Raw genomic sequence first — 12,227 nt, 5'->3', positions numbered from 1 at the left:
GAGCAGTAAGGAAATTGGGGTGCTACATGAGCCAATATGGTGAATTAAGTAACTTCTCCTGTATTTCCTGTAGGAAATAGCAAATTTCAGCTTGCTGAAAGTATAAAAGTTGACTAGCAAATCTATTAAAGTATACCTCCTTTGGGATATTTTCAGTGTCCATTAGCCCAAAAAGTCTTCCAAGAATGTTTCAGGGACTTTCTAGAAGCCTGCAATGAAAAAAAAAATCTGATTTTAAAGTTAAAGTTTTTTTAAAAGTAATTTAAAATGCTGTATTATACCAAATCGGCAATATAAATATAAGAATATGGACCATTAACAGGTATTTTTCCTTATTGAATTTGAGTTACTTTCACATATATCAAAAGGTTTGGATTACTAAGGCAAAAAGTCTATATATATTCTTAAAAGATAAATTGGGGCATATTAAAAATTTTGAGTTTATTTGAGCAAAAATTGATTTGATTCAAGCAGCATCCGATCTAGCAGATAGAAAGAAGCTCCAAAGAGCTGTGCAAAATGAAAGATTTTTATATCCAGAAGGGAGCAGGAACAAGGACATTATACTAGGCCAAAAAGTATATTGATTATTGCAAGATTCCCTTCATTTAGGGGATGGCAGAGGGTCTAATCAGATGGATTACCTAGTGAGTGCTAATCAGGCGATTCCTGATTGACTGGTTTAAAATTCCATTTCTGGGAGAGCCAAAACTGTAATTAATTTAAATCTGTTTGGTGACAGGGGGCTTAGCGTAAGCAACTCAATTTTGGGCCTGTTGTTTTTAACGATATAAAAAGTGAGGGCCTTCCCTGGTGGCGCAGTGGTTGAGAGTCCGCCTGCTGATGCAGGGGACACGGGTTCATGCCCCGGTCCGGGAAGATCCCACATGCCGCAGAGCGGCTGGGCCAGTGAGCCATGGCTGCTGAGCCTGCGCTCCGCAACGGGAGAGGCCACAACAGTGAGAGGCCCGCGTACCGCCAAAAAAAAAAAAAAAAAAAAAAAAAGTGAGACTTCTGGTGATGATGGTGTGAAGTGTCTGTCAGTTACTCTCTCCACACAAGTATAAAACTGGACAAAATTGTCACAAGCCGCAATTTTAGGGCACTGGAAACTGATCGGCAGTTAAGACAATTAAGACAAATTAAGAAGTATCCGTGCTTGAATAGCTGCTAAAACTTTGGGTAAAAATGGCAGAAGTATGTGGTCATCTTGCCTAGGACAGCTCTCATACCCTGCATAGCCAGTGAGAATTGTAGCTTCACTAAGCCTGGGGCAAGTTGCAAAAATTAGTAGCTTTGCTACCAGAGAGGTCAGAATCAATTTTGGGCAGTGATACTGTGATTTGTAATAAGAAACATACATTTGGTCTTCTTGCCCCATTCTTGGCACAGAGCTCATAAAACCTTTGGAATTTCCTGTGTTTAAGAGCTATAAAGGTGTCTTTTGTTATGTTAATGAGGAGACTTTTGGAAAGCTCCTTGGTAACCTAAGGATGGGGGCTTGATGCCAGGGGAACCAACCAGGTGATTAGAGGGTTGGAACTTTCAGCCCCACCCCTGAGAAATAGAGGGGCTGGAGATTGAGTTCAGTCACCAATGGCCAGTGATTTAATGTCACGCCTGTGTAATGAAGCGGCTATAAAACCCAAAGGATGGGGTTTGGAGAGCTTCCATGTTGGTGAACGCGTGGAGATACTGGGAGAGTGGCTCACCTGGTGAGGGCACAGAAACTTCCCCCCGCTTCCCACATATCTCACCCTAGACATCTCTTCCATCTGGATGTCATCATATCCTTTTATATAAACTGGTAAACTAAGTAAACTGTCTCCTGAGTTCTTTGAGCAGCTGTGGCCAATTGATCGAACCCAAGGAAGGGGTCGTGGGAACCTCTTATTTGTAGCCTGTGGGTGACAACCTGGACTTGTGATGAGCATCTGAAGTCAGATAGGAGCAGTCTTGTGGAACTGAGCCCTTAACCTGTGGGATCTGACGCTATCTCCAGGTAGTGTCAGAGCTGAGTTAAATTTCAGGACACCCAAATGGTGTTGCAGAGACTTTTCTTGGTGGTGTTGGAAAACCCACACATTGGAATTGGTGTCACAATCATAGGGGCAAATATTGTGTCTTTGCCAGCTGAATGTGGTGGATTCAGTTAGAAGCGCATGAGAAAAACTCCTGTTGTTGGTGGCAGTGATATTAATCAGAATCTGTGACTTTCTCATCTTTGATCTTACCTCTTAGCACAGATCTTTGTATGTACTTAAATGACTTGGTTGAATTGAATAAATTACATCTTATTGTAGACTTCGTAGAGGAAACTGACATTTCCGATGTGTGATGATTAAATTTATTTCGGTTAGGTTGGGGCTAGATGTTACTCTGAAGGTATTGTGTAGATTTGACTACTATTTACAATCACTTGACTTTAAGTGTAGGAGATTACCCTTGATAATGTAGGTAAGACCTCATCCAATTAATTGAAGACCTGAAGAGCAAAAACTGAAGTTTCCAAAAGAATAAGGAATTCTGCCTCAAGACCGTAGTATAGAAATCCTGTTTCCAGCCTGCTGGCTTGCTTACATATTTCACACTCAAGACTACAGTATCAACTTTGCCTGAGTTTCCAGCCTGCCAGCTTTCCCTGTGGATTTTGGACTTGTCACTCTCACAATTGCATGTACCAATTCCTTAAAATAAATATCTCTCTGTGTATATATTCTGTTAGTTCTGTTTCCCTGAAACCCCAGTTGATACACATGGGTTTTGAAAGATCTAAAAATAATGGCTAAAACACTGAGTATTTACTATATGACCAGCAATATATGGGGAGAGGTAAAGTGATAAGTTGCAGTCCAGGCTGTGGTACTTATAAAATATGTCCACAAATGATTTGACACTCCTCTCTTCCAAAGGCAGAGTTTCTTAAGTATGGACTCTACTTAGTGACTCTAACAGATACACTGTGGTAAAGTGATAGTTTTAGACTTTTGAAACCAGGTCATTAAATGCACTGTGGCTTCCTCCTTGCTCTCACTCTTATATCACTCACTCCTGGGGAAGCCAACTGCCATGTTTGAGGACACTCAAGCCTCTGGAGAGGGCAGAAGCTGGGACAGCTTTGCTGGAGTGTGTATGAAAGCTTGAAGAGCCTTGAAGAAACTGTCAGATGAGTGTTTGGAAGAAAATGAGGCAAATTTTATTGGAAATTAGGGGAGAAAAGAGCCCTTGTTATGTAATGGTGTAAAGTTTAGCTGGAATGTGGGATATAGAAAAAAATACCTGATGGAATGGGTGGTCTTTGTAAGACTTTCAGACAGAGTATTAGAGGGGCTGTCTGGTTTCTTTTTGCTGCTTATAGCAAAATATAAGGGGAGAGAGAAGCAAAAGGAAAGCCTGTTAATAACACAAAAAGGAGTTGGAACTTACTGTTTTTGAGGATTCTCAGCCTTCCCCAATGGCAGATAATGTTGAAATTAAGGAATGACTTATGAGCAAAAATCATTCTAGGGTATGTTCAGGAAATTTTGGTCTGATGGTGAAACCAAGGGGGTGTGACTGTAAAATCCTTTATTAAAATCTCCAAAAGATCCAAGATGTGTTGCCTCAGAAAATAATTTAATTAAACATAGGTTTTATTTTACTTTATTTTTTACATTTAAAACATTTTAAATTAAAAATATTTTTCATACAATTTTTATAATTGAAATATAGTTGATTTACAACATTGTGTTAGTTTCAGGTGTACAGCAATGTGATTTAGTTATATATCTACATATATATACATATATCTATTTCAGATTCTTTTCCATTATAGGTTATTACAAGATACTGAATATAGTTCCGTGTGCTATACAGTAGGTCCTTGTTGTTTATCTATTATATGTATAGTAGTGTGTATCTGCTAATCCCGAACTCCTAATTTGGGAGTTCTGACCAGTGTGAGGTGATACCTCATTGTAGTTTTGATTTGCATTTCTCTAATAATTAGTCATGTTGAGCATATTTTCATGTGCCTGATGGCCATCTGTATGTCATCTTTGGATGACATACAGATGGCAGTTTAAGTCTGTTAGGTCTTCTGCCAATTTTTTGATGGAGTTGTTTGTTTTTTGATATTGAGCTATATTGAGCTGTATGAGCCCTTGTTGGTCACATTGTTTGCAAATGTTTTATCCCATTCTGTACATTGTCTTTTCATTTGTTTATCGTTTCCTTTGCCATACAAAAGCTTTTAGGTTTAATTGGGTCCCATTTGTTTATTTTTGCCTTTATTTCCATTACTCTAGGAGATGGATCCAAAAAAATAATTGCTGTGATTTATGTAAGAGTGTTCTGCCTATGTTTTTCCTATAGGAGTTTTACAGTATCTGGTCTTACATTTAAGTCTTTAATCCATTTTGAGTTTATTTTTGTATATGGTGTTAGAGAATGTTATCATTTCATTCTTTTACATGTAGCTGTCCAATTTTCCTAGCACCACTTATTGAAGACACTCTTTTCTCCATTGTATATTTTTGCCTCCTTTGTCATAGATTAATTGACCTTGAGTGCATGGGTTTATTTCTGGGCTTTCTATCCTGTTCCATTGATCTATATGTCTGTTTTTATGCCAGTATCATACTGTACTGATTACTGTAGCTTTGTAGTATAGTCAGAGAGTGTGATTCCTCCAGCTCCATTCTTCTTTCTCAAGATTGTTTTGGTTATTCTGGATCTTTTGTGTTTCCATACAAATTTTAAAATTATTTGTTATAGTTCTGTGAGAAATGCCAATGGTAATTTGATAGGGATTGCATCAAATCTGTAGATTGCCTTGGTAGTATGGTCATTTTAACAATATTGATTCTTCCAATCCAAGAACATGGTATATATTTCCATCTGTTTGTGTTGTCTTCAATTTCTTTCAAGAGTGTTTTGTAGTTTTCAGAGTACAGGTCTTTTGCCTCCTTAGATAGGTTTTATTCCTAGGGGTTTTATTCTTTTTGATGCAGTGGTAAATGGGATTGGTTCCTTAATTTCCCTCTCTGATAGTTTGTTGTTCATGTATAGAAATGCATCAGATTTTTGTATATTAATTTTGTATCCTGCAACTTTACCAGATTTATTGATGGGCTCTAGTAGTTTTCTGGTGTGTCTTTAAGATTTTCTATGTATAGTATCATGTTATCTGCAAATAGTGAGAGTTTTACTTCTTCCTTCCAATTTGGATTCCTTTTATTTGTTTTTCTTCTCTGATTGCTGTGGCTAGGACTTCCAAAACTATGTTGAATAAAAGTGATGAGAGTGGGCATCCTTGTCTTATTCCTGACCTTAGGGGGAATGCTTTCAGCATTCCTTTTCACTGTTGAGGATGATGTTAGCTGTGGGTTTGCCATATATGACCTTTATTATGTCGAGGTATGTTCCCTGTATACCCACTTTCTGGCAGAGTTTTTATCATAAAAAGATGTAGAATTTTATCACATTTTTAAAGGTTACTTTCCACTTACAGTTATTACAAAATATTGGGTATATTCCCCATGTTGTATAATACGGCTTTGAGTCTATCTTACACCTAGTAGTTTGTACTTCCCACTTCCCCACCCCTATATTGGCCCTCCCCCCTTTCCATGGTAACCACTAGTTTATTCTCTGTATCTGTGAGTCTGCTTCTTTTTTTGTTACATTCACTAGTTTGTTGTATTTTTTTAGATTCCACATATAAGTGATATCATACAATATTTGTCTTTCTCTGTCTGACTTATTTCACTTAGCATAATGCCCTACAAGTCCATCCATGTTGCTGCTAATAGCAAAGTTTTGTTCTTTTTTATGGCTGAGTAGTAGTCTAGTGTGTGTGTGTATGTGTGTGTGTGTGTGTGTGTGTGTGTGTGTGTGTATATATACCACATGTTTTTTGTCCATTCATCTGTTGATGGACCCTTAGGTTGCTTCCATATCTTGGCAGTTGTAAATAATGCTGCTTAAACATATGTTCTTGAAGATGATTGAAGACCAGCAGAAGCCCTGTAGAGGTGGGTGTAGCTTTTGTCTAAGGAAGTGAACTCCAATTGTGTTCACATGAGAACCAAATACATTTTTAAGAGCATTATATTGGCAGAAGCACCACCAGCATGGTCTGAAATTGAGAGAGACCTTACAAAATGAAAAGGCTTTTGGACCCCCAAAATTCTATTGACAGGACCCAGGCTCAGAACACTTATAGCTCTAAACATTGTCTACCTCTTGTTGCAAAGGAATGATAATTCAAAGGACGGAAGCAAGAGCCCAGAGAGTGGAGCCAAAAACTATAGATAGTTATTTCTGAGCAGAAATAGGACTAAACTGCGAAGTGAGAAACTTCTAACATTTTCCTGGCTGATTTCAGAATTGCTGTGGACCAGTGATTTCTATTTGCCTCGTGTATTCTCTTTTTTTGAATAGGAATGTCTATAGTGATTATCCTCTGCCTGCTGCATATGTGTACCTTGAATATATGTGGGGCACATGTTTCTTTAGTTCATAGGTCTTCTAATTGTGAGGAACTGTATCCTAGAAACTGTATTTAAAGAACCATACCTGAGACAGCTGAATAACAATTTGATTAAGATGCCAATATCCTGGATTTCAAGCTGAAGTTATAAAAGGATGAGACTTTTCCCCTTTCCTTTCCTTTTCCTTTTCCTTTTTCTTCAGTAGGGCATGAGTTTAGTTTACACATGAGAGGAATTTAATTTGTGGTCAGAGCGTGAACTGTGGTGGTTTAAAAACATGTCCCCCAAATTTTTGATGCTCCTCTGCTAAAAAGGTAGTTTCCCTTGTTCCAGAACGTGGGGCTCTAATGAATAGAATGTGACAGAAGTGACAGTGTTAGACTTCTGAAACTAAGTCATAAAAAGGATTATGTCTTCCTCCTTGCTTTGCTTTGAGAGAACTAGTTACCATGTCATGAGGACACTCAGGCAGTCCTATCGAGAAAGAGCTGAGTTCTCTTGCTAAAAGATAGAAAAGAACTGAGTCCTCCAGCCAACAACTGTGTGAATCTCAGGAAGCAGATCCTCCAGCCCCAGTCAAGCTTTCAGAAAACTACAGCCCAGACAACATCTTGACTGCAATCTCACGAGAGAGTTCAAGCCAGAACCAACTAGTGCAGCCTCTGCCAGATTGCTGACCTTTAGGAACTATGTGAGATAGTATGTACGTATGTTTTCAACTGCTAAGTAATATGCTGTGCAGCAAAGGATAACTAGCAAGTAAGCATTATCAATAAAAGTATGTTTGCAGAAAAACAGTCGTCAGTTTAATTCATAGGTAACTCATATTTAACCTTTTTGTAGTGTGTAATATTTGAAACTTTAAAGTTAGTAGGTCAAAGACTGGGTAAGATATCTGACCTCCAATATATTAGAGTGAAGCTACCCTGGGTACAGACAATATACTGTATCTTTTAGTGTTTTGGTGAATATGTAACTTGTGTGCTTCCAAATATTTTCTCAGGTGCTTTGTGACTGTTCCTTTGAATTTTACTATTTGTCTCTGCTTATCTCAAAACAGTGTTTAAGCTGATGATTGAAATGTTGCAAAACATAGAAACCAGATTCATTCATTCGTATATCTGAATGTAAGCTACATTATGGGAAAAACTGTTGGAAGAATTGGTAGAGACTTATCTCTCTTCTGTTTTCAAAAACTGCATACCCAGGAGCTGTGATTTTTTTTTCTTTTTTGACACGTGGAGACTATGCAAAGTATTTCTGGATTATGTAGTTAAGTACATCTTAATCTGTAAAAGTAAAAAGAGCCAGAATCCATTAAGTATTTTCAAATATTTAGGACTTTAATATTATTAAAAATCTTTTAAAAATTGACAGGGAAATACTTGAAAATGAAAAATATCTGAATTTTTCCGTAAAAGTGATATAATCACTTGTAAGTGAATCATCAGCAGTAAAACTGTTTCTTGATAACATTTAACATTCGTTTGTCGTCTTTATCCTTAATAAGAAATTCAAACTAACAAATAAAGCAGCTGAACCTTGGTAAGTGTTTGTTACTACAGGTCGTGTTTTCACCAGTAATAATTAGCTTTTTAAAAATTAAAATGTCTACTGATACCCTCTCTTTCTTCCTCAGGGAATTGCTCCAAAGCTGGAATTTTCTACAACCTCAGTGATTACCGAATGTCTGATAAGTTCAAGGAAGTGCCACCCTCAGGTTAAAATCATTTATTTAAAATATCTAATGGTTTAATTTATTTGTTTGTATGTATTGGGCATTTGGCAAGCATTATTCTTTTATTTTGGCTACAACTCTTTTCACATTTTTTTGATCAGTCTCTAGTTTAAGTAAAACAATTATCTTAGGTATTTAGTTGTTTGGTTACATGTTAATAAGTGTGGAAGTGAAAAGCTTGGTGTACATGGTAGATGGTACTTTTTTTTTTTTAATGGAAAGAAATTAGGCTGCCAGAAAGATGTTGGTTTCAAAAAGTTCCACAGAGAACTTGATTGGAGGCGTCTATGAATCTTAAAGAAGTTAAAGTTCAAAGGATACATTTTTAGTGAATGGGACCAGAGGTTCTCAGGCTGGGATATAGGTGGTTAGTGGGTATAGCTTCTTGAGTGTCTCTAATTCCTTAAGGGACTGTTGCTTAGTTTGGTGGCTGTTCTAGTGCTATCAGATCAAGAGAAGCTTCAATACTTCAGCCTAATAAGTACCTTCCATGTTTGTAAAAACTGCCTTCAGTAAACTCAGATATCTGGATCTAATATTACATTCTGGTCTAACTTCCTACTGAGTCACCAGGATCATCTTGCTACCCTGACCACAGGTTATCTAATAATGTCTAGGCATCACTCATACATATGTGACTGCATTATGACCAGGTAACAATGGCCAGCCTGTGATGATGAGCCAGTACTATATAAAGCCTAGAGGACCCAAACAGGGCAGAACTGGACCTATGGTGGAAAAAGTAGAATGTTAATTTCCTGCATTATCAGTTTCAGAGTGAATTTGCTCAGGGCGGTAACTTGACAAGCTAACAAAGGTAAAATATAATTGTAAGATTATCAAGGGGATCTTTCTTATTTTGTTTAGCAAGACATTTGGTACGTTAGAGTTTGGCCTAATTATTTATCTTTTAAATGCAAGCTGAAACACTGCTACTAGAGAGCTAATGATACGTACCTGCCAAATGCAGAGCTGGGTTACTGACTTGTTTGGAGATATGCGCTGTGCACATTCGTAAATTGTCAGAAATGCTTCCTCTGGATTCACAGAAGTTTCCTCTCCACACTGGGGTATGCCTTTACTGGGTGCGTAGAAATTTCTTTTTTTGTCAGGAGTGTAGTGTATACACAGAAGAGTACACACATTCTAAGTGTACAGCTTAGTGGAAGATTCCTTACTAAATGTAGAACTTTCACCCCACTAGTAGTTTCATTGGACTAGCATTTTCCTCTGTAAGCTTTTGGCTAACTTGCCATTTCAATGTTTGTCATTTGTTTTTTGTTGAACAGAAATGTGAGAGAATAGCCTTTGGTGTTATTAAGAAAATATTCTTGAGAATCAGACAGATTTGGGTTCAAGTTCCTCAAAAGACTGGTTTAAAGATTAAATTGGAGAATATATGTGTCTGCACATAGCATATAATTAATAAATTTTGTGGCTGTTACTGAGGTTATTCGTTTTTTAATTAAGATAATTGAGGTATAGAAGACATAGATGAAATATAAGATGAAGACATTGTATGGTAGACACAACAGAGTATACACTTTTACATTAAAATTCTGAATGGTAACAGCCAGAATTTTAATCTTATTTGATCTTATTTGAGAACATGCTAAATCCACTTTTTTTCCAAGTGAATATTAGTTAAGTTACAATTAAAATTTTAATGGCTATAAAACAGCATTTTCAGGTTCAAATACAGTTTAAGAATTAGACAAACCATTTTCGGTTTTTAAGAGAGGAGTGACTGAAATAAACTCTTTAAAATCATTTAGGTTTATAAATATTTATAATGATCTTTATTCCTTTTGGCACATTATTTTCAAATTTTTTGTCACAATTGATGTTTTGCCACCAATTGAATGGACTGAAAAAATAAATATATTATTGGGATTTTCTGGAATATATCTAGTTTCCTATGTAGTCTCTTTTACCTACTGCAAAGTAGAATTTATTAGTAAATAGTTAAATATTACTAGTAGCTTTATTAATACGTTTGATAATCTATATCAGGTAGCTTTTGCTGTGTAACAAGCCACACTAACTTAGTAACTTAAAGTAAGATGTTTCTCAGAGTTGTGTGGATTGGCTGGGTGATTCTTTTGGTCTGGGCTGCCTAGGCTAGGGCTGAGTGGTCTAGGAGGGCTTCACTTGCATGTCTGGCAGCTGGCTGACTTCTTGGTGTGAGAGGGACTTTACATTCCTGGTGTTTGGCTTGATTTCAGCTGGGGTGATGGCCACAGACTCTCATCATCTAGCAGGCTAATTTCAGCTCATTCACATGTGGCAGGAAGGTTTTCTGGAGTAAAAGAAGACTAGCACTTTTCAAGTCTCCTTTTGTCACAAGTGCTATTGTCCTCGTGGCTGATCTAGGGAGCCATTTTGTGTAAAACAGTATGAAACAGCTACTATTTTAAGTTTTATTGGGCATTAATAGGATGCATTAAGGATTGATTAGGTTAGAAGGTATGAATCTGTGGTAGATACAGCACCGTTTCTAACTTCCTCTAGTGGTATTCAGCATTCAAAAGCTGTAATCAAAAAAGAAGATGGCGTTCCTTTCAGTTTGGTATAAGCAAGAGGTGGATAAGAAGGAACTTTACAGCATTGCTGAAATAGGTGATGTTGGGTTCATCCAGGTCTAAAGGTAAGAGATCCTAAAAATGTATGGGGATCTGGGGAAAAGAGATCTAGGGGCTGAGGGAGACGAAGAGGACAAGTAACAGATTCAGTGAAAATAAAAGAAGTAGGTTGAGGAAAAGGTTTGGTCAGCAAGGGGTTTTCAGAGTTTAGGGTGCAATGGATCTGTATAATGATAAAATCTAAGATGAAGTAGAAAAAGACAGTTGAAGCTCAGAAATAGGAAGTCTAAGTTCTTGGAAAGATTCATTGCTTGAACATTTTATTAAACCTCAAAGGTTCTTTTCATGTGTTAATAATGCTGCTTCTGTGAGTCAGTGTGATGTCATAGAGATAGGTGAGGTGGGATGAAAAATTCTGAATTACTTGTTGAAGTCATTGAACAAGGTGGGAGAAGGTCCAGGAGCATAGCAAGAGCTAGAGAAGAAAGAAAGATGATGAAATAATCTGATGCTGCTGGTCTGTATGAAACTTGTGGACTTATTTTTCTAATCAGGAAACTTTGTTTCCTTGTTTTCCTATTTTCTTTCCTGTTTAAAAAAAAAAAGTAGTTTCCTACTTTAAAAAATATTTGACTCTTCTTCTGTTTCACATTTGTATTTTATTTACTTAGAAATAGATACCCTTAGCAAGTAGGGAGGGGGATTGAGAAAGTAGAGAAGAGGGAAGGTAGGATTGGTGGTTTTTCTTGGTTTTTTTTTTGCGGTACACGGGCCTCTCACTGTTGTGGCCTCTCCCGTTGCGGAGCACAGGCTCCGGATGCGCAGGCTCAGCGGCCATGGCTCACGGGCCCAGCTGCTCCGCGGCATGTGGGATCTTCCCGGACCGGGGCACGAACCCGTGTCCCCTGCATCGTCAGGCGGACGCTCAACCACTGCGCCACCAGGGAAGCCCAGTGGTTTTTTAATGTGATAAAGTTAGGAGGACGTTCAAAGATTCTCAACTGTCCATTTTCTCTAATATTGGAAAGCTTATAAATCTAGACAAAGCTTGAAGAGGTCTTAAATTATTTACTTGTAATCCAACTTTGTTAAGGCAGAGACTATTTGAATAAAGTATCCTAATAACACAAAATATTTAGAAATATCATTTGTGTTTAAAATTTTAGAGTGTTAGCCAGTTTTACTAGAAGACAGAGTACTAGTCATTAAAGTTTGTAACGTGTCTTTTGTACATTTTTACTTTTATAAAAATACAGAATTAAGATGTTATAGTTATCTGTCATTGAATTGTAAAGTTTTAGTTTGGAAGAGATCTTAAAAATCCTAATCACCTTGTATAATCCAAATTATACATTTTATGAAAATATGCATAAAGCTTTTCTTCAGATTTTCACATTGTGCAAATGTATGTAATCATGATAGTATGAATGAAAC

At 37.1% G+C, this 12,227-nt stretch overlaps 1 protein-coding gene across 2 annotated transcripts in view; it reads left to right on the top strand.

Moving 5' to 3' along the window:
• SPATA6 (spermatogenesis associated 6) overlaps positions 1-12,227 on the top strand; it is a 140,734-nt gene that overhangs the window by 50,188 nt on the left and 78,319 nt on the right. For both annotated transcript variants that reach the window (XM_024739274.1, XM_024739275.1), the window contains exon 6: positions 8,113-8,193. In XM_024739274.1, coding sequence (XP_024595042.1) covers positions 8,113-8,193 — 81 coding nt within the window. The remainder of the gene's footprint in view (positions 1-8,112; positions 8,194-12,227) is intronic.

This window comes from Neophocaena asiaeorientalis, unplaced genomic scaffold (assembly GCF_003031525.2).
Source record: "Neophocaena asiaeorientalis asiaeorientalis breed wild unplaced genomic scaffold, Neophocaena_asiaeorientalis_V1.1 scaffold138, whole genome shotgun sequence".
Classification (NCBI taxonomy): Eukaryota; Metazoa; Chordata; class Mammalia; order Artiodactyla; family Phocoenidae; genus Neophocaena; species Neophocaena asiaeorientalis.
This window is presented reverse-complemented; position numbering and strand designations above follow the sequence as displayed.